We start from the raw sequence: 22,463 nt of genomic DNA on the forward strand, positions 1-22,463 counted from the left end.
ATGTTGATATATTATGAATCGGTTTTATAAAATATACAGGATGTCCCGAAACTAACGTTTGATATTTTAAAGGCAGATTCTCTGGCCAATTTAAAAACGATTTTTCCTCAGCAAAAATGTCGAGGGAGATTATTTTTTGCATATTCCCAATTTTTGTCATCATGTATCTTTCTAACTAAGCCTTAAATTAAAATTCTATTAAAGTAAACTCTACCTAAAATTAACTAAAGAATGTGACTTTATTAATATTTTATTCCCATAAGCCTTAGTTTGCGAAAAACCCTTTATTTTCAATCGTTTATAACTCGAAAACTATTAGTGCCGCGACATTTTCGCTGAGGAAAAATCGTTTTTAAATTGGCCAGAGAATCTGCCTTTAAAATATCAAGCGTTAATTTCGGGACACCCTGTATATATTCTCTGTAAAGAGAATATCAATTTCTCCTGAATTTTTCTTCATATAAGGTATAAGAAAATGTTTGATGCATCTAATCAAAGATATATAAATATTTATTGAAATTTTCTCCCCCTCTTTTTCTATCTCTCTTTCATACACACATGAAATTTTTATACATACAAATACGAAGAAATATTTATGACACTAACAATGTATAAAACATCCGTGCCTACGATTTTACATAACAAACAGTGAATAAATTTTATTATTATCAATTCAATTATTAATTATATATTTTAAAGATTAGTATATATATATATATATATATATATATATATATTTCAAATATCGAAGTTTTCATTAAATTGTCGTGACTTGTGTACCATATTCGATCTATAAAGTTCGTCCAGAGATGCGCTTGCGCTCTCTAAAGATTGGCACCTGCGCTTTGGAAGTCATCTACGAGCTGAGTCTTCGACGCGTTTTGCTTCCTAGTCTCGGACATCAACAACAAAGTCATGAAGGTATCCTGAAAACACAGATGCTCTTTTGAAATGAGTATCTCGTCTTTGAAGCCAATCTGACTAAGTTTCTGGGGAAGGAACTCCAGGAAATATCCCCGGCTTAGTCCTGAACAAGGTCTGATCAAAGTAATTTTTTATCGATAACTTTGCGATTTCTCTAAAATAATAACATGTTAAGATTTCGTGTGTAAAATAAAGTATACATTGCTATTATATATTGTAAAAATATATCATTAATTACACAAACATAGATCTCTATACTTAAAACAAATAATATTTAATATAAAGATAATTTTAAAAAATAAAAAAATCTTTAAATGTTTTCTTTATAACATAAATATTTAATATTAATTAATTTAATATTAATAATTAAATAAATATTTAAAACAGTATTTAAACATTAATGCAAATAATGTCATAAGCTGCAAAACGTTAATATATATTTTTATAAATATTTTCTGCATTTTTTGTATTAAAAAGTTTGATTTTTGTGTACGTGCTTAGATGACGTTCGTGAATCGATTCATATATATATTAATCTTTCTTCTTTGGATTGGCACGAAAAAATGCTATAATGTTCCTTGCTCGTTCAACACCATGTGCATGTGTTGGATCCAAGATGATGATAATGATTACACGAAGATGGATATCAGTTGCATGGGAGTTCCATTCGCACGATTTCCTGGTATGAAATCAATATTTTTGTATATAATATAAATATCACTCTTAGATATAAATTTTTTTTAATTATCTTATCTTAAAAAATTATTTTCATGGTTTTCTATTATGTTTAATATTATTTTACAAGTCTACATTTTTTTTCTCCATTATAATAGTAATATTTATATTTATGCACGCATATTAACATATTAGCAAAAATTCGAAGAGAAATATAATTAAAACAAATTTATCATAATTTATGTAAAACATTTTAGATGTATTAGTAAAATATGTGGCACAATTGGATATTGCTGGCTCTGGGATACAAGTATTGGATAATGACGCTCTTACGAGTTGTGATGGTGTCGAAGCTCTCGGATTGATGAGCAACCGGTTATCCAGCATAGATGAAAAATCTCTATTGTAAGTTTATTTTTAATTTCTTTACATACAATACGAATAAAACAATAATATATATTTTTCACAAATACTTTTATTATAAAATAATTATCTTTTATGTTTAAGGTAATTTATATTTTATAAGGTATTCCCCCTTCTAGAGATTATTTTTAATAAAACCAACTGCATGTCAAAATTTGATTTATTAATAATTTATTACTAATTTTGAAAAAAATCCTGGAATTAAGATTAATACCATTAATTTTCTTGTAAGAGGTGTTACGGATAGTCTACGTTCATTGGATCTAAGCTACAACTCTCTCGAGGATGTGCCTTTCAAGGTTTTTCGTGATTTAAGAAAATTAAATTGGCTCAACATGCACAGGTACATATAAATCATTTATTTCAATAATATTATACTTCTAATCTTCATTTATAAGCAAAGTATTATTTCGCTTATAGTAAAAATTGCAAATCTTATTACTCTAATAATTTCTTATAAGTTTAAAGTTTAGCATTTTTTAAAAAGTTTTACAAGAGAAACATTATTTAAAAAAGATTGATATAATAAATTAAAACATTTTTTACTTTACGTGTAGTCAAGTAATTTGTTAATTATTAGCAATCATCTAACATTATTGGATGGCGACTGGGGCCGCACTAAAGAGACCTTGACGAACGCATTCTTCGGGGATAATTCAATCACTGAAGTACCTAGAATCTTTTCAAGTTTCGCTGCGTTGGTATGGTTGAATCTAGATAACAACAACATCGAGAAACTTTCCGAGGATTCTTTGCCACCGAACATGCACACCTTGAGCATCAACAATAATCTTTTGAAAGAATTTCCGCAGTCTTTACGAGGTTTGAAAAAACTTACCTGGCTTTATATGAGAGGAAACGATCTTAAATATTTGGAATTACCGGACTTCCGTAGTTCCGGTTTGGAATTAATTGATGTTAGCGAAAATTCTATCGAATGGATAAAGACACCCATTTTGAACAATCGCACCTTGAAAGTAAGAGACTTTAATCTCGCCGGAAACAAATTGACTTCATTGCCCGGCAGAATGTTTGATCGTCTCGAAACGAGAAGGATTCATTTGTCGTCGAACAGTATCAGAAATGTTGACAGCGAAGCCTTTCACGGTCTGGAAGATATTGTTGAATATTTAAATCTTGAAAACAACGATTTGCCGGCGGTACCAAGCGCAATTAGTCGATTGAGAACATTGTCGTATCTTTATTTGGCTAATAATGAAATCAGAAATATTTCCGGTGAGGCTTTTCAAGAATTTGCAGAGCATCTGAAGGCTCTCTCTCTTGCGACTAACAGTCTGGATGCAGTTCCCGTAGCTGCTCTGTCCAGGTATTCTTAGCATTTTTAAATAAAATAAAATTTTATTTAATAGATCAAATTTTGATAATTTTGAGAAAATAATTTTTATAAAAATTAATTTTTAAAATCTAATTAAATATAATAAATTAAGAAAAACAATATTTTCCAATAATGAATAAAACTTTTGAGCGCATATATATTGATTATTAAAAATAATAAATACATATGTCTAAAAAATAAGTATTTTAAATATTTATATAATTTTTAGAAATACTATATATATAAAAAATATAAAAATATTACCTCTAACAACATAAAAATATTGATTAGCAAATGCATTTTTAGTAACATAAAAATATCTTTACTCAAATTAATAAATTCATAATTCATAATTAATGAAATTAATTATAAATTCAAGTCATTAATAAAAAACGTATAAATACATGATATGAATAAAAAATGTATCCATCTGTTATTTTCACGAAGGAACGAATTTATAAATTTATTATTTTATATAAAAATTAAGTGCAAAAGCAAGTAGCCGATTAATACGCGTATATTCTTGTATTAAAAATTTATATACGAATAGTTTTCTGTTATATAATAGATATAATAGATAGTATGCATATAATAGGTTGTAAAGGTCAAAATAAGAGTTACGTAGCAAGATATGATTATGTAGAAGAGATATGAGCTAATGATATAAAATCCTAACATATATATAGCATGGGAAGAAAGTTTAATGCAATATATCTGATGATCAATTTTTTCGAAATAGATGCCAGAGGCTACTGCACCTGAATCTCGGTTATAACAAGATCTCTCACGTAGAATCGGGTGATTTCGAATGGGCTGAGGACCTTGAGATCCTATTGCTCAGGAACAATTTCCTGACGAAATTGAAAGCTGAAACCTTCAAGGGAGCTAGTACGTTGCGCATAAATTGGTTGCAAAAGTATATTACTCGAAATAAAATCAATATACATTATAGTCACTAATTCAGATTAAATTATATATTTGCTGTTTATGTGTGCTTATCGATTAATATATTAATATTATATATATTTATACTTAATTAATATTTCTATAAACTTAATTATAATTTTACTTTCTTAATCTTCGTTTCTTAAAGAAAACATTAAAACGTTAATAGAAATATCTTACATAATTGCATGTATATAAATTTAATAGAATATTATTTTTTAGACAAATTAAAGGAACTCAGTTTATCTTTCAATCATTTGACGGAACTCGATGATGATTGCTTTGTTGGTATCGAGGAAAGCCTGGACATTCTTGAATTGAGCTTCGCCTTTGCTACAGATGTTTTTCCTCAACGTGCGCTCAGGCCGCTCTCGAATCTTCGTTGGCTGGTATTAGACAACAATAATTTCCAAACAATTGAAGCGACCGCCTTTTACTCTTTTCAACAACTACGTTATATTAACATGGAATCGAACAGACTGCATTATTTGCCTGAGAGAATATTCCTCTCAAGCGTACATCCGGAATTAAGAGATGTCAAACTAGGATACAACTTCTTGGAGGCGATCCCAGAATCAAGTTTTCATAATCTGACTGAGTTGCTATCTCTCGATTTGACTGGCAATCGAATAAAAGTCTTGACATCCAGCTCCATCATGGATTGTCCAAAGCTGGTTACCATATCATTAGCTTACAACAGAATACAGAAAATGGAGAGAAATGCCTTATACGGTTTGTCCAGCTTGCGTTTCCTTCACTTAGAATTTAACAAGCTAACTGTGCTGGATTTGGGTGCTATAGCGGAGATTGGTGGTCCCGACTTTGCTCTGAATGTTTCCTATAATGCAATCGCGTTCATTGACTCGGGATCCACGATGAACAATCTTACTAGATTGGATCTTGGATTTAACAATATCAGTTATTTACCAGCGAATACGTTCTACGGAACGCCAGATTTAAAAAGCTTAAATCTGCGTAGCAATTTTCTCACAACGATTGAATCAGGTAAAAAAAAATCAAAACAGTATTTTTTTCTTATATGCAATTTTCAAAAAATCAAAATCATTCTTAGCAGCTGTAACATTTTTCATCGAATATACTAAGACAATAAAATTTTCAGTAATTATAATATATGCTGTTTCACAGGAACATTCGCGTTCCCTCATTTGGAAATTCTGGATCTAAGTGACAACAAGATAGACACGTTGCGTAAACAATCTTTTCACGGTTTAAAATCTCTTCAACGATTGGAGCTTGGCGGAAACGAAATCGTCCAGCTATTAACCGAACAATTTAGAAACCTAAAAAGTTTGAGGATCCTGAATCTCTCAAACAACAAGATTCGATCATTGCCGAAAGACGTTTTCGAAGGTACTAAACTGGAGATCCTCGACCTTAGCCACAATAAATTCACCGTCGTACCATCACCGTCATTCTTAGAAGTCGCCTACACTCTGAGAGATCTCAATATGGCGGAAAACTTTTTGGATCATCTTGACTCGACTGCTTTCCCGACTTCTTATTTAGTATCCCTGAATCTCGCACAAAATCGTCTGAGTATACTGCCAGATAATTCATTCGTTTCCTTGGTAAGACTACTCAGCTTGAATGTGTCTCAGAATATTCTTCAGGCAAACTTCAAAGAGTTATTTCATTACTTGCAAAATCTTCGGCAACTTTACATGGCTAATTGCGGCCTTAGAAGCATACCATTACTACCACTGACGAATTTAAATATCTTGGATTTATCCTTCAACAATGTTGACGAAACTACTGACAAGCAGTTTCAATTTCTAGAAGATTTAAAGATTCTTTTGCTAGTAAATAACTCATTGACATCAATGCCCGGTGTTAGATTGAACTTATTGAGGGAGCTTGACGTATCTGGCAATCCTATTGAGGTAAAATTAAATTAAAAGAAAATCAAAAAAGCGTTTTTAATTTTTCGGGAGAAAAAAAAATTTGAGAAAAATAACACCTTTGCATGATTTTACAGGAACTGACAAAAGATAGTTTCTTGGGTTATCCAAGATTAGAAAAATTAAATTTAAGGAATTTAAATCGAACCAGGTTAGTGGATAAAGATTGTCTTCGACCTTTGAAGTATTTGAAGCACCTGCGAATTCAAACGTGGCCTCAAGCCGACGGGTTCCATCTGCGTCACTTGCTGTCCGGACTACCTCTTCGAACGGTCGAGATTCAGGTGACGGAACATTTGCTGAGACATCAAATTCAAAATGTCTTCACGAAACATTTGAAAGAGTTGACAATCACCGGAAACGACCTCGAGTTAATCTCCTCCGAAGCGTTCTCCACTATCGAAGGTGGAGAATTAATATTGAGAATCAAAGACACACACGTTCAAAGACTTCAATCGGATATTTTTCTATCGTTAACGAAAAGATTATCGCAGCTTACATTGGATTTAAGGAACAATCATATCAATGAATTGAGTCCGTCGATAATTTACGGAAATCTTTCTTGGGAAACTGTTGGGACCAATATGGTAGCTGGTAAGTTTGTAATAAAAAATATAAATATAAACATAGTAATTTAAAAATATAGTTAAAAATTATTATTAATTTAAATTAATAAACATATAACATATAAAATAATAAACATATTAAATTAATAAACATAGTAATTTAAAAAAATAATTAAAAGTTATTATTAATATATATAATATTTTTAATATTTTTCTGTAACGTTATAAACTTATTATACAGGGTATCCCACTTTATTTTTGTCAATCAAATATCTCGATATTATTTAAAGTTAGAAAAAAATGTTTCAGACAAAAGTTATATGGCTTGAAGGGGGCCATGAGATGGTATCATTAATTTGACCTTGAATAGTTACTTGAAGGTCACGTGAAGGCCACCTTCAATTTTTTAAATGGAACTGCCTACTTTTTATTACATATTCTTGCAGCTCATCTCGAGAGCTTTCCAAAATACTATAATTAAGTTAGTTTTCATTAAGTACTTTCTGAATTATGAGGCTCGAAATCATTTCTTAATTTTACACCGTAAAATACCTTGTAAAATGTTCATTTTTTGATTATCTTACCTTAATACTTTTATGTACAAAATAATGAGAGGAATCAATTGGTGTAAAGAAAAAACATAGTTGTTTTTAAAAAATAAATATGTAATTGTTAATTGCAAATTACATATTTTTTCTTAAAAACAACTATGTGTTTTCTTTACACCAATTGATTCCTTTTATTATTTTGTACATAAAAGTATTAAGGTAAGATAATCGAAAAATGAATATTTTATTAGATATTTTATGGTTTATGTAAAATTAAGAAATTACTTCAAGCCTCATAACTCGAAAAGTACTCAATGAAGAAATATTTTATTATAGTGTTTTGGAAAGCTCTTGAGATAAGCTACAAGAATAAGTAATAAAAAATAGGGAGTTCCGTTTAAAAAATTGAAGGTGACCTTCACGTGACCTTCAGACGACTTTTCAAGGTCAAACCAATGACACCATCTTATGGCCCCCTTCAAACCATACAACTTTTGTCTGAAACATTTTTTTCTAACTAAGTAATATCGAGATATTTGACTGACAAAAATAAAATGGGACACCCTGTTAATAAAAAATACTTACTATATATATAATATATACTTGCTTTTTCTACAGGTGGACTTCAAGTATCCGGGAACCCGCTCGAATGCGATTGCGAGATTGCGTGGCTGAGTTTATGGCTGCGCAGGTGGCTTAGAGAATCTCGACAGATTCATACAGCATCGCAGTCTGATGCCAGACAATTGAGGACCATAGCTGGCCGAGCTGTATGTACGGAAACAACTCCGTCTTACTCTTCCGATAAGGTGTTGTTAACGTTAGGAACTCCGCATACTGCTTGTCAAGCATCCGCTCTCAGTTCGGGAAATTACGAACGACTGGCGACAGCTTGGCTGGCCTTTGTCGAGTTTTTCATCTTCGTTTTCATTGCTAATTAACGGCGAGTTCATATTATGATGAATAATTCTTGGGCCTAGTCTTTTTAAAGTTTAATGTGATTTTTTATGTAAGAGATTAGCAATAAAAAAATAAAATTAAATAATTACGAAAAATATTTCTTGTTATTTTTTCTACGATATCGACAGATATAGACAGATAGGGACAGTTTTTATTAGCACAAAATAAGAAAAAAAATGATTATTATTTCTTTTCATTTGTTTCGAGAGAAATCTTTATTTACAAACATAATTGTCATATGATTCCGTTTGTGCTTTATACAGATGGCGAAGGTAAAGAAAGACGAGAATGGAAAAGATTCTTAAAAGTAAATAAGGTACTTGTAAGAGATATAATAATGGAAAGAAAGAGAAATTCGTGAAGAGAGGGAAAATTCTGTTGATTAACGCGCGATGATAATACATCTGTCTCGTCACTTATGAATTATATAATGAATACTTTTGATAATATTATTTTCCCTAGACACTTTCGTTGCTTCTTTATTTTACAAATTTCATTTACTTTTTATTATGTTTCTCGCTTTTAAACCGGTGGCGCCTGTGTATGCTGCAAACAACCCTCGACATTCTCCGGCCAATCGCAAACGTTTTCATTGGGGTTGAAGACCAGATTTACCGGGCAGGGCATGTGATGTTTGCGCTCGCCCTCGCACATATAGTACATCGTGCAATCATTCTTATCCGCATGATAAGATATATGATTGTCTTCCTCGTCACAAAGCGTCTCATTAGCTGCGAAATTTATTTTAAGATAAAAAATATTTCTTATAATTATTTTGATCTCTTTTTTTTGTTTCTCTTTCTTTTACATAATTTTATCGATTTTAGAATTTAATTCTTTTTATCCTTGTAATATTATCCTTTTGCAATAAAAATATTTTTATATACATGTGTCGATTTACTTACGATCTTTAGTAGTATATTTTCCATTTCTCGAAGTACTTTCATAAGGACCATCGTACTCCAGCTTGACTTTGTAGCCTTGTAATTCCTTCTTCATAGCTTTAATCAGCGGATACCTTCCTGCTCCACAAGAGCCTCTGAAGTCGTCCATATCAACTGACCAGATCATGACGCCTCCAAAGCCTTCTTCCTTAAGCCAAGCCATCTGTAAAAAAAAATATAGTATTTAAAATGGAAGAAACGGATGTATCTGTAAATAAAAAAGTGCATCACAATTATTATTCAAACAATATACCACAATTATTATTCAAAAAATAATATTAGGAATTTTGATTTAACAATTAAAGAAATAAAAAATTCAAGAATACGATCACCTACCTTATTAATAAGACTTCTTTCGTCATCAAATCCGACCCATTGATCATCTCTGTATGCAAATGGTACTTGTTGTTCACTATCCCATACTAGAGTCGTGTTGTCTTCATTTAAGAAGCTACAGACCTATTTACGCATTTATTCAAACAAGTATAATTAACAAAAAATATTTTAATTTGTTAGAAAATAAGTTATATATTTTTATTCTAAAATGTAGGGGAGACCGGGGACAAAAGTAACAACGTCATGAAAGTAACAAGCCTCGTAATAAACTACACAATATGTTGAATAATTTGTACTATGTAGTCAAAAGGGCGCGTACGTCCCGATTCTCTTCCTTTTCAGCTAATTGTTGTAGAACGATCGCGCCAATTGCACATGCAGGAGTGAAATTAGTGTATTTGCATTATGCACCTAATTATTTCTTGTTTTAGTTTTTTTGTATCTATGTCTAATTAAAGTGTATATATTGACGTAATTATTTGCCGGTGTATTCTTCTAAAATGTATTCATAAGTTTTTATAGTTCATTTGGCTAAGTCTTGCATCATATTTAGGTTATAATGCTTTTATTCTAAAAAATGTGTTTGGGGACAAAAGTAACACGACACTCTGTGGACGAAAGTAACATGTTTCAATGCTTAAAGCATAAGGACTGGTCCCATAATAATTGTACCAAAGGTACAACGATTCTTATTACGTATGCCATAATTGTGATTCGGAATAGATACAAATCTCTTTTGTATAAGTAGTTATCATACAATTTTTACACTATTATTTAGAATTAAACTATTATTTAGACTTAAAAAAGTACAAAACTGGTGTGATATTAAGTATAATTAATTTATGATATTACTTATAATTATTTTGCTTAACGAAGATTATTTCTTTTAAGTTTTTCAAAGATGATAAAAATAAATATTTATTTTATTTTTTATTTCAATATAATACTATACAAAAAAAAATTTATAATAAAAGTTATCTTGCTTAATAAAAGATTATAATAAAAGTTGCCTTAAATTGAAAAAAGTCATATTTGTTTTATTTTCCCGAAAATAAGAACTGGTACTTTTATCCCCAGACTATGTTACTTTCGTCCCAGGCCTCCAGGATAAAAGTAACAATCAACGTACTTGCGAAAAGCTATAGTAGCTCTTTAAATATCTATCATTTGAGATTGAAATATAGGTATAATAATAGAGCAATAAATGGAGTTTTTTATAATCTTTTTTTTATATCTCTAACGATAATTAATTAGTGACCTATAATACAAAAAATGTTACTTTGGCCCCCGGTCTCCCCTACTATCATATACTATACATATAAAATATAATTCTTAAAAATTAAAAATTAATATTACTTTTTTAACGGATTGATATTTAATAAATACTTCACATTATATTTTTATTTTACTTACGATATTTTATTATATTTTTTATTTTTTTCTCAAGAAAAGAATAAAAATAATATAAAAATGCGATTAGTAAAGTGACGAAATGATGTAACAAACCTCATAATAGGACAAGAATCCAGATTCGTTGGTGAAATTTCCAGCCAGTCCACCACCAGACGCTGGTGCACCAATATCGAACTTGTCTTTGTCGACTAGTGTAAAGGATCTACCGTACGTGGGCATTCCTATCATGAGCTTTTCCTTTGGAGCTCCTTGTTTTACCCATTCTCGTGCACTGTAATCCTAAAAGTGAAATAAGGAAAACGCAATGACAATATCAATTAAGAAACATTAACACATATACATTGTTCATAAATACATAATATTTATGTACCTACCACTGTCAACTTCTTCTGATAACTAGTAGCACTTTCTAAAGGATATAGCGGACTGTTGTGGCCAACCTGTCTCTCCCATTGACCGTGGAAATCATATGCCATTACATTAATAAAATCCAAATATTTAGATATTTCAGGAACATCATATCTAAAAGAGAAAAATTCCAATCATCTCATACAAATTTTAAAAATTCTTATATATTAATTTATGAAAATGAAACATTACTTTATTCTTACTTTTACTAACTTTTAAATATACAAGATACAAAACTTAAATAAATAATTCAGATAAATTTTTATCATTACAAATTGCGTCATCTCTGTGATATTTACCCTGCAGCAATGGCTTCGAAACTTGCGGGTACTGCGGCTGATAAGATCAATTTTGGTTGGCCGGAGCTCTTTGCTTCACCCTCGAAAGCCAATCTGAGCTCCTTTAAAAGATTAACATAAGCTGACCGATCGTCGGCTCCTCTATGAAATTTTAAAAGATTATAATATACATTGTTGTATATTGTACAACTGTATATTTATTACCATTTAATAGATTAAGATTAAGATAAAAAAAACATAAGTTAGAAAAAACCTTGGATATTCCCAGTCAACATCCAATCCGTCAAATTTATATTCTCGCAAGAAATCGATAGCCTCATAAACAAATTGATTCATTCGGAATGTATTACTGGTAAGTTCCTTGAAAGGCGTCGAGCCAAATGCCCATCCTCCGATAGCAAGTAGAATCTAAAAATATTTTCATAAGATATAAACGATTGTATTTAGTTTTAACAATATGCTTGTTTAAATAATATTTTTGTTCAATTTTTTAATCATAATCACTCAATTATAATCATTTGAATCTTAATCATTTCATTACTTTCTTTTTTATCTGTTTTTAGAATGTTGCGAAAGTTGAAAGATTGAGAAACGAGTCGGAATTTGTAATTGAAATAACTTTCACGAGATTGCTTTCTTCAGTAAGATTTTGTTATTTCAAAATGCGAATAAAATAATACAATAAAAATGACAATAACATAATATTAAAAAATATTAAATACAACTTATAAAAATTTGAGAAATACCTTAATGTCTGGATTCTTGTCGCGAAGTGCGATTAATCGTTGATACATTTCAGCATCTTTGTCGCTTCCTTCGGTAAGTAAATGATCTTTCAAAGTTGCGAATGCGTATACCACATGAGAGCAGAGGGTCGGATCAATGTCTTCCGGATTGAATCGCCCCATTCCTGGCCTTTTATGCGACCAATTTGTCAAGTAACAAATAGTTTGAGCTTCTCTTTCTACCAATACATAAGAAAACTTTCACTACGTGCGATTAATCTTTGATCAGAGAGATTATCACAGCAAAATTTTTAATTAATATCTTAAACGCTAAGAAAATAAATATATAAATAAACATAACTTTAATTCTTTGAGCAATTATAGATATAAAGTCTGAAATATTTTTACCGTGAGTTGGAGTGTTAATGACAAGTGTCGTAGACTTCTGAAGTTTCTTCGGTTTGTTAAGAACTTCCGAAACAGAAATCTTGTAAGCTTCCGGTTTCTTCACGATTGTTTCCGTAATGGTGGTGGCAACTGCGCTCCAATCGATATCTTTGGCATTGGAGCCTCGCGAAATACCTCTGAGTTCCTCCCTCATCGCGCCTATCAAAGGATACCGAACATTTCCACCACAAACAGTACCGTTAAAGTCATCCATGTCGACTGTCCACACCATCGCACCTCCATAACCTTTGCTTTTCAGCCAGTGCATTTTATTCCTGATAGACTTTTCGTCATCGAAACCAACCCATTGATCATTATGCACCAAATAGGGTACCTTCATCTCATCATCCCAAACATAAGCGGCGCCATTATGTAACATTTCGCAGATCTGAAATTGAAAGATGATTTTATCTCTCATTCTTCGTTACAAATATTTCAATCTTCATCATATTTCTCAATCACATTTCATGAAATATTGTAACAATGTTATTAATTTATTCTGTCGTTTATTTAAAATTTAAAAAAAATTACAACTTTAATTGTGCTAATAAAGTGTAGAGGAAATATATATCTAAATTTTTAATTTATGTTGAATTTATGTTTAAATATTTAATTTATTATGATTTGGAATTCATTTATGTTGTGAACGCGAGACAAGAAAGTACCTCATAATATGCAAGGAAACCCGATTCCTTGGTATATTCGCCCGCTTTTCCGCCGCCACTAGCTGTTGCATGTACGCGAAAGTTTGCCGGATTTGCAAGGGTGAAGGACCGGCCGTATGTAGGCATGCCTATAATCAATTTTTCCTTTGGTGCGCCCAGTTTAACCCACATCGCGGCCGCATTGTCGACACTCAATTGCTTCTGCCATTCCGAGTCTAATGACGAGGCGTACAGTGGAGCATTGTGACCAGTTTCTCTCTCCCATTTACCATGGAAGTCGTAGGCCATGAGATTAATAAAGTCTAGATAACTAAGTAGATGAAAAAATGCACGTTAATTATTAAGTAATCGAGTGCATTTCTACACATTGCGATCAAGGCATGATAAATGCATATCAGGAGAACACTTTGTAGAATTTTGCAAAAAACAATCTGTGGAGAATGAGACTGAATAGCAAATATTATTTATACGAAGCTTACGGTTAATTAACTTCGATATGATATAAAAAAGGAAATTAAGAATTGTGTGTGTGTGTGTGTGTGTGTGTGTGTGTGTGTGTGATTTATTCATTCTGTTATTTTTTATCCATTATAGCATTATTTTACGTTCATATTTACATGTTTTGTATTTTAATTTATCTTATATTAATATTAGAAAATTTTTATTATTATACCTGGCAACAGCGGGCACGTCATATCCACTCTTGACATTATCAGGTCCAACTGGTACCGCGGCAGTTAACAGAAGACGCTGTTTCTTCCTCTCCTGAGCCTCCGCTTCGAAAGCCTCCCGAAGCTCTGAAGTAAAAAAACGATGAAAAATTAATTCAAATAGCGCAATGTGGACAAATTGTTCGTGATGAAAAAAGTGGAAATGTCAAAGTGATCACGTGTCATGTCACTCGAACTCATATGATTCTAAAGAATTAATTGAAGAATTAATATAATCGTGTTATCAAAATTGATACTATGCGTGTATCCAACATTTCTAGCCTTGAGAAACTTACATTGTTGTTGCTCTTTTAAGCGAGTCTTTACCTTTCAGCAATAGAACATAGTTCTTCTTGTCATCTCCACCCTTTGGATATTCCCAGTCGATGTCAAGACCATCAAAGTTTCTGTCTCGCAGATATGGTATAGCGCTGTAGATAAAAGTTTGTCGAGCGTACCTTGTCGAGGACACATCCTTGAATTTTTGCGTTCCAAAGGACCAACCACCTAAATATAAAACAGAGGAAACTCTTTGTAATTCTATCCGGATACAGATTTATTACATACATTTTAAATCGCTAAAAATTATAAAATGATAAAACTGACACCAAACACACATACAACACACACATGCACACAACATACACACACACACACACACACACACACACACACATAGCTACGTCAATAATATAGTTTTAATCTTGTGTTCAGAATCAATAATTTTCAACAAAGTAATATGAATTTGAAGCAAAACAAACTTACCGATCGCAAGCAGAATCTTCAGAGATGGATTGGCTTTTTTAAGATTTACCACCCTTTCGTACAGACCAATTTTACCGTCCTTCGTTTCGTCATTCGATTCGAAACTCGTCAATTTATTTTTTTTCAACCATCCGAAGGCAAAGACAACGTGGGTGCAGAGATCAGGTTGAATGTCCTCCGGCATGAACTTACCGATTTTTGTGCGATACTGAGACCAATTAGTATAATAACACACCAGCTGTAGAAGAAATAATGTAAAATTAATACAGGAGAATCGTCACACGCACAAAAACTACAGTTTCCTCTTTTAAAATATTTATTAAACTATCATGTAATTTTTAATTACATAATATACTCTAGTGTTATATAAATTTTTCAAAATACTTAAAACATTAGCAGGACGAAAATTGTTTATTGGAGAATGTTGTAATAGAACAGGATGTTGGATATCTCTCAAATTGATCTCCGTTAGAAATTACGGAGGGATGCTCGTTAACTTGTTAACTTAAAGTAATAAATCAAGATAGAGCCTCACAAACTATTAAATTGTTTCGAGATATGGATCTTGAAAAAACCTCACAATATAAATTTTAAAATAACAATTGACCATTTTTTTACGTAGATGCATCACAGGAGGTGTCGACTTAAGTTGAACAACCTCAAAGAGATTTATTAACCATTATTAACTTAATTAAAGCGTAATCAATTCAATATAATTACAATCATTCGCTGAAATGATTCGTACGCGTAACATCATTATCGTCAACATGTCGATATTTAACAAACGCTACACCTACCTTATAATCGTTCGTCTTGTCAGGTTGCAGCTCATTCTTCGTGTTCTTGTTGCTGACACGATTTCGCGTGACCTTGAACCTGTTGACACTGGCTGAGACCTCCTGATCGTTCGAGATCGACGGTGCGGAAGTCGTCGGTCTGCGGAACCTCTTTCTCGCGCCTGGCGAATACATATGTATGCAGACACAATCGCCGGATAATTACGTAAAATTCGCTCCGATTCTTCTTTCGGCCATTACGCAACGCGCGCGCGAATATGTGTTTCAACGTTGCGTAAGATTTCGCGCTTAATACACGGCACGAAACTTCGAAAGGCAAGTGCCTTTCACCCATTAGAACCGATTAATCTGGAACCGTATGATTTTGCATATTCACGTAATATTGTAACAGGGGACCCTTTTTCGATTTTTTGGGACATTATATAATACGAGTTTGTGTAATTGGAAGGCGCATAAGTATTTTCTCGCTCAGGTGAGTGCTCTTGTGACGGATAGATCGGCCGATACCTGTACACTCATCGCTTTGATCGGTAAAAAATTTATGTAATCGATAGTGGAGAAATTATCAATCGTTATATACCGTTCGGAACTAAAGACTCTGACGTAATGCCGCTATGAAATAAGGCATTACGTTATTGATCAATCGATAACTGATCTATAATAGAATCATTAGAAGAGCTTTAATAGTTCTTATTCGTTACAAGGTATAAATTCAAATTGCCTATGACTAATAGATTTAATCGTCACGATTTTCAGAATGCAATCATTGCAAAAGCAGATGCCGTTGGAAATTAGCGGATACAAAAATTATACATTACCTTCAGCATGCTGCAGGAGGCCTATAAGCAACACCGCAAAGCAGACGAGCAACAACCTCCAAGTAATTCTGCTGTTCGATGCCTGGAAAGAAAGTGAAGGTGAAGATAACGCAATAACAGGTAAGTACAATGAGAATGTAATGAGTTTAATGCACCCGCTTTTAATGCTGCTAGTATTTCTTTCAATCGAATCTGAAAAAATCTGCATAAAAATATTTCATATAAATTTTGAATATAAATATTTAAATCTTCTTTTATTAAAATATATATATATATATATATATATATATATATATATAATTACTAATTACAAAATATATAATTATTAATAAATATATAATACTATAATTTTGATTTATAAGAAGTGCAACAAAATATATACTACCTTTATACACTAATTATATTACTTTTTTATTACTTTGTCTATGTATAGAAATAGCCATGAAATAATTTGCAAGCAAATATAACAGTTGGAGATAGTTTTTATAATTAGTTTTAATAATTAGTTCAAGCAATATTTCTTTACAATAGTAACATTCATCTTTTTCTCAAAGAATGCTAATAAATAAAAATTTATTTGCTATATATAAATTGTTATAAATAAATTCTCTCGTATTTTATGTCTATCACTTGTCGAGACACATATAAAAAATACTTTTGTACGTAACTCTACGTATTTCTTCTCTCTTATATGTATATAGCTATTCACATACGATAAGGTTAAGGACCCGAAATACTGTTCTCCAGTCACAAGTATTATTTAATCTGTATTGCGCTTAGAGAAGAGAATTTAGAATATTATCTATATTCATTAATATTCACAGTGCATGACAAAAACAATGACGAAAATCGTCTGAGATAAGTTTAGAGACAAGAAGATTGTGTTCTATTTAATAATAAAAATTAACAATTAACTTTGTTGCATGAGAAAAATGAATTAAATATATCGACGTAGAAGAGGGTTTAATAAATTAATTGCAGACTCTCTCTCACTTCTCTCTTTCTAGTACTTAAGATTAATTTAAAATTAAGATAAAATTGTGAAAATGTTAAAAACAATAAGAATGAAAGATATTTTTTATATTTTTATATTTTTCATATTTTTTTATATTCTTTCATTATAAACTTACAAATAGATTTAATTGTATTTATCTCACTATCTATTATAATTTCTATAAAGGAACATTATTTACATATAATTATAATTTCTAACAACAATATAATTATAATTTCTTACAATTATAATTTCTAACAACATTATTCACATATTCTACATTTTTAACAATTTCACATAATAGTGAGATATATCTATTCAATACGAAGCAATTTTCATTGGAATGACAAAAGTAATATGTAGTTCTAAGAATTCATTGTCAAACAAACGTGAATAATCTAGAAACTTCATTGAATAAAAATACAAATAAATAATTGTATAAATAAATAATTATATAAATAAATAAATAATTGAATAAAAATATAAATAAACGAGAATAGCCAGCAGCGTGAAAACATTCAAGAAAATTATATCTTATTATCATATTCGTAGGGAACGAAAGAATTTATGAAAATGTATACCTTGTGTGTATAAAAAATGTAAATAATTTTAGGAATTGTTTAATTTTAAGAACAACTGTGAACGGAAATAATTAATCTTTATATGACATGGAAACATAATTACATTAATATTTATTCATAATATTCAGCATTGTATTATCTCAGCTCATGTAAAAATTCTCGTATTTAGAATAATACAAATTGTTTAACACGAGTATTGGGGAATAATTATCTCTAGTGCATGATTATGAAAACAATGCGAATTGTTCATACGCTCTAATCATCTTTTCACTCCTGGCTCGTGTGAGATCGAGATGGAAGTCACGCTCCATCGCTCCTTCTAGTAAGAGATAGCACCAGGAGATAAAATACCACGCAGAGAGCTCGCCGTCCTCGTTCGTATTAATTATCAACGAGCAAATGACAGAAAAGCAACGGATCTCGATTTTTTTTCGGTTTTTTTTTCTTTTTCGAGGTCATGGCTGACCCGGACTTCTCAACGAGCACATTTTTTAACGGTGTCTGTCCAATTCGTATTCCAGCCACGAGCTTGGAAAGTTTTCAACTTTGTGAACTACTCGTGAGGAGATCGTTGAATATCATTACGGACACGGCTTTAATAATATTCGATTCGAATCTCTACGCGATTCTTGTCTTTATTACGTATCAAGAGATACCGAGCCGTTTCCTCTCGACTTTTCGTGCGATGCTAAAGAAGTGAAATTTCTTTCCTGCATTCTCTAAAGTGGCCGTTCTGCCGTTGTAGTGTTTATCGAGAATGATTTTATTGAAATTGCCGGGTAGAGATATTTTGCAAAACCTGATAAATTGTTTATGTCATTTAATTTCTCTTATTCACGTGCCTCTTGTTTTCATATCTTCCAGTTTTTATTGTACAATGTGTGTGTAGATTAATTACATTAAACTTGACAAAATATTTCACACGATTATCTGATCGTCTCCTCAATCGCTTCTATAACAAGTTTTTAACTCGTGTTTTGCGACATTGATAGCATAAAGTGAAAACGTGATTGCATCTTTAATCATTCTGTTCCGATTTCACTTTATACAAAGATGTTGAATGAAAATAAGCTGCCAGCTTATTAAATCTCCCGTTACAAATAATAAAAATAGATATATTATAATGTTTAAAATATTAGAATTATATTTATACATTTATAATTATAATTATGTATTTAACATAGATAATACAGAATTTTATGATACGTAAGAGTTTTGATTAATATATTTTATTCGTTAACGATAATCTCCAAATATAAAGGGAATCTTTATAAAGGGAGAATCTTCTATCTTCTATAATATTTAATTTAACTCGCGAACATTTCTTCGATAATCTAATATTTCAAAAAGTTAATAAAAGTCAATAAAATTGATGCAAGTTGCATTTCGAGAGAACTCTGTATGTTACACACATATGTTTCTCAAAGCATCATGTATCTTTCATAAATGTCACTGCGCGGGCGAGAACCGGCGCTCTACATTTGCCTTATTTTCTCGTATTTTATTGCCACGCGCCACACAATGACATCGTCGAACGAAAAATTATATCCGTGCCCGTCTCTTTTCTCATTTTTTTCACCTCATTGTCGACGCGCTCATTATCGCCGCAAAATGCTCTCGCTCGCGTTTCAACGTGGGAACGACTTCATGTTATACTTCTAGGTCGACGACTTCATCATTAATACGGTTATTAATTAGCCAGATGTGCGGCTCTAAATCTAGTCCCAGGAAAAGGCGTATCTCGCCCGTGAGATGCTTAATTTGCACATACAAGCACATGCGCGGCTCGCTTCATGTATTTAATTAAAACCCTCCGTATATGTCATTACATTCGCGTTCTCGTAGCACAGATTGGTAAATATGTCTAAACTGAAAAATATATCTAAAACTTGCTTTTTCATTATTTTTCTTGTCATTATTTTGTTTTCAGCAGTTTTATATAATAATTCAATTTGCATATGTGTGTTATACAGGGTGTCAGGGCAATCTCTTCCCAAAAAAAAGCTCTTGTAGCTTACCTCGAGAGCTTTTCAAAACACTATAATAAAGTATTTTTTCATTGAGTACTTTTCGAGTTATGAGGCTTGAAATAATTTCTTAATTTTACACAAACCATAAAATATCTAGTAAAATATTCATTTTTCGATTATCTTATCTTAATATTTTTATGTACAAAATAATGAGAGGAATCAATTGGTATAAAGAAAACACATAATTGTTTCGGAGAAAAATATGTAATTTGCAATTAACAATTACATATTTTTTTTCGAAATCTTGACGTATAAAGATATAAGAAAAAAATTAACACGATTTCTCACTTTTAATGTCGTAATTCAACATAACGACAATAAGAGATTTCGCAGTTACAACTATTTCTGTGAGCTATGCCATCGTCGTTGCATAGTAGCCGGTGACTAGAACTGTATGCACGTTCGCTAGCACCAGGAGAGAGCGAAAGATTTCTATGCCGGACTTTTAGAACGAATGCGGCCTCTATTGCTTCCCCTTATGTTATATAGTATCCAGCCAAGTATCTGTGACTTGGCAGAATAATAATGTTTCTTTGAATATGTTCCTCTTGTATTCGCCCGCGCAATCCATGGACGAATACAAATTTACCCAACATCTCGATAGATATGTGCGAGATACTTAAAATCGAGATATCGGATTTTCTTATCTCTTTTTTTCCTTTTTCTCTCGAGATTCTTATTACATTGCTGCAACCATGGAAATATGTCTCTCTTTTCTTCATCAGCTTTTTTTATGATAACTTATATTTTAAGTATATTTTAAATAAAAAAGTTTATGCAAATTTATCTTTATATATTTGTATGTTTCATATAAGCTAGAAATTTATATATCTCAAAGTGAAAGCACCTCGGATCAATTCGTCAAATATAACTAGCACACTAATAAATTATGAGAATATCCGCTCATTTGATTATGGCATAAATTTATACTTTTAACTCTATGAATTTTTAATAGATAATGCAAATGTTAACTTAATCTCTTGTTTTTGCTTATAATCTTGTTGTTTTCTACTGTTGCGGTAGAATTAAAATATATATCGTCTCTTATTTTTGTATAATACACATAAAATTATTTTTATAAATATCTCAATGAAAAATACGATAAATCTTTATGCGATATCTATTTCTTGCAACTATTTCTTTACCGATTGCTATATCTATATGTATGTTAGCTGTACAAAAGGATTTTAATCTTTAATGTGTTTTTGATCTCCCTCAATGAGTATGACATTGCAAATTTATTAGTTTCTGATTTATTTGCTCTTACATAACAAATTTTAATGTAAATCGTACATTGCACACTATTATTAAAATATTTCTACATATCAATAGACATACATATTCTGAAGCTCTAAATGTAAAATGCAATTTTTTAATATTTTTAAATAGATTGTTGTTATATATAAATATATATAATATATGTATATATATGTAATATATGTATATATAAATATTGAAGAAAGTTTTTTTAAATTATTTTATATTATTTATAGAACAAATTATATTATTGATTTATTAACTAAATATACAAATCATTTTCTATCAAGAATAAGTAATTTATTTTAAATATACAGGGTGTCCGATTCCTGAGTGACCAAACGAAAAGTAGTGGTAGATTGGATCAAATTGAGAAGAAAAGTTCTCTACTATTTTGCAAAATTCGCAATAATTATTAAGAAATAAGCAAAAATGTTTCGGCGCATGAGAAGCGGTAGATCACTCGCAGTGTCCGATTAATGAGTGATCAAACGAAAAGTGGTGGTAGATTGGGTCAAACTGGAAAGACAAATCCTCTACCATTTTGCAAAATTCGCAATAATTATTAAGTTATAGGCAAAAATGTCTCAGCGCATGAGAAGCGATCTGTCTATCGCTTCTTATACTCTGAGACATTTTTGCCTATAACTTAATAATTATTGCGAATTTTGCAATATGGTAGAGGAATTTTCTTTTCAGTTTGACCCAATCTATCACCACTTTTCGTTTGATCGCTTAATAATCACACACTACAAGCGATTTACCGCTTCTCATGTACCGAGACATTTTTGCTTATTTTTTAATAATTATTGTGAATTTTGCAAAATGGTAGAGGACTTTTCTTCTCAGTTTGACCCAATCTACTACTACTTTTCGTTTGGTCACTCAGGAATCGGACACCCTGTATATATATATATATATATATATATATATATATATATATATAAAAAACTTAATTTTTTAAACTCTTCTTATATA

At 31.1% G+C, this 22,463-nt stretch overlaps 2 protein-coding genes across 3 annotated transcripts in view; one reads left to right on the forward strand and one right to left on the reverse strand.

Moving 5' to 3' along the window:
* The first annotated feature begins 844 nt into the window (after positions 1-844).
* Positions 845-8,391, forward strand: LOC145967597 (uncharacterized). 2 transcript variants are annotated; one of them, XM_083092641.1, is made up of 10 exons: positions 845-1,036; positions 1,426-1,606; positions 1,857-2,004; positions 2,255-2,365; positions 2,603-3,349; positions 4,098-4,246; positions 4,526-5,308; positions 5,450-6,204; positions 6,300-6,816; positions 7,955-8,391. In XM_083092641.1, the coding sequence occupies exons 2-10, from the start codon at positions 1,426-1,428 to the stop codon at positions 8,275-8,277; spliced, it is 3,714 nt and encodes a 1,237-aa protein (XP_082948767.1). In that variant the 5' UTR covers positions 845-1,036; the 3' UTR covers positions 8,278-8,391. The 2 variants fall into 2 exon arrangements, with proteins under 2 accessions (XP_082948767.1, XP_082948768.1); XM_083092642.1 differs by lacking the exons at positions 845-1,036; positions 1,426-1,606 and having other exon boundaries at positions 1,862-2,004; positions 2,257-2,365.
* Positions 8,392-8,508: 117 nt separating this feature from the next.
* The window catches only part of Cht7 (chitinase 7), a 35,047-nt gene continuing 21,092 nt past the window's right edge, over positions 8,509-22,463 (reverse strand). The window contains exons 2-16 of the mRNA XM_083092643.1: positions 16,624-16,705; positions 15,806-15,966; positions 15,009-15,246; positions 14,571-14,750; positions 14,207-14,330; positions 13,534-13,843; positions 12,830-13,256; positions 12,443-12,660; positions 11,950-12,104; positions 11,697-11,837; positions 11,364-11,511; positions 11,083-11,268; positions 9,577-9,699; positions 9,202-9,403; positions 8,509-9,027 (exon numbers count right to left, since the gene is read on the reverse strand). Coding sequence (XP_082948769.1) covers positions 8,819-9,027; positions 9,202-9,403; positions 9,577-9,699; positions 11,083-11,268; positions 11,364-11,511; positions 11,697-11,837; positions 11,950-12,104; positions 12,443-12,660; positions 12,830-13,256; positions 13,534-13,843; positions 14,207-14,330; positions 14,571-14,750; positions 15,009-15,246; positions 15,806-15,966; positions 16,624-16,705 — 2,904 coding nt within the window. The 3' untranslated portion in view covers positions 8,509-8,818. The remainder of the gene's footprint in view (positions 9,028-9,201; positions 9,404-9,576; positions 9,700-11,082; positions 11,269-11,363; positions 11,512-11,696; positions 11,838-11,949; positions 12,105-12,442; positions 12,661-12,829; positions 13,257-13,533; positions 13,844-14,206; positions 14,331-14,570; positions 14,751-15,008; positions 15,247-15,805; positions 15,967-16,623; positions 16,706-22,463) is intronic.

This window comes from Camponotus vicinus, unplaced genomic scaffold, assembly GCF_025532165.1.
Source record: "Camponotus vicinus isolate PSW18456_S1 unplaced genomic scaffold, iyCamVici1.0 SCAF_2, whole genome shotgun sequence".
In the NCBI taxonomy this organism is placed as follows: Eukaryota; Metazoa; Arthropoda; class Insecta; order Hymenoptera; family Formicidae; genus Camponotus; species Camponotus vicinus.

What these genes read in the sequence shown, in the direction of transcription:
- LOC145967597 (XM_083092641.1), top strand. Translation starts at nt 1,426, where the DNA reads ATGACGTTCGTGAATCGATTCATATATATATTAATCTTTCTTCTTTGG. An exon ending in TCCATTCGCACGATTTCCTG is followed by an intron (nt 1,607 to 1,856) that starts GTATGAAATCAA and finishes AAAACATTTTAG; the next exon opens with ATGTATTAGTAAAATATGTG. An exon ending in CCCGTAGCTGCTCTGTCCAG is followed by an intron (nt 3,350 to 4,097) that starts GTATTCTTAGCA and finishes TTTTCGAAATAG; the next exon opens with ATGCCAGAGGCTACTGCACC.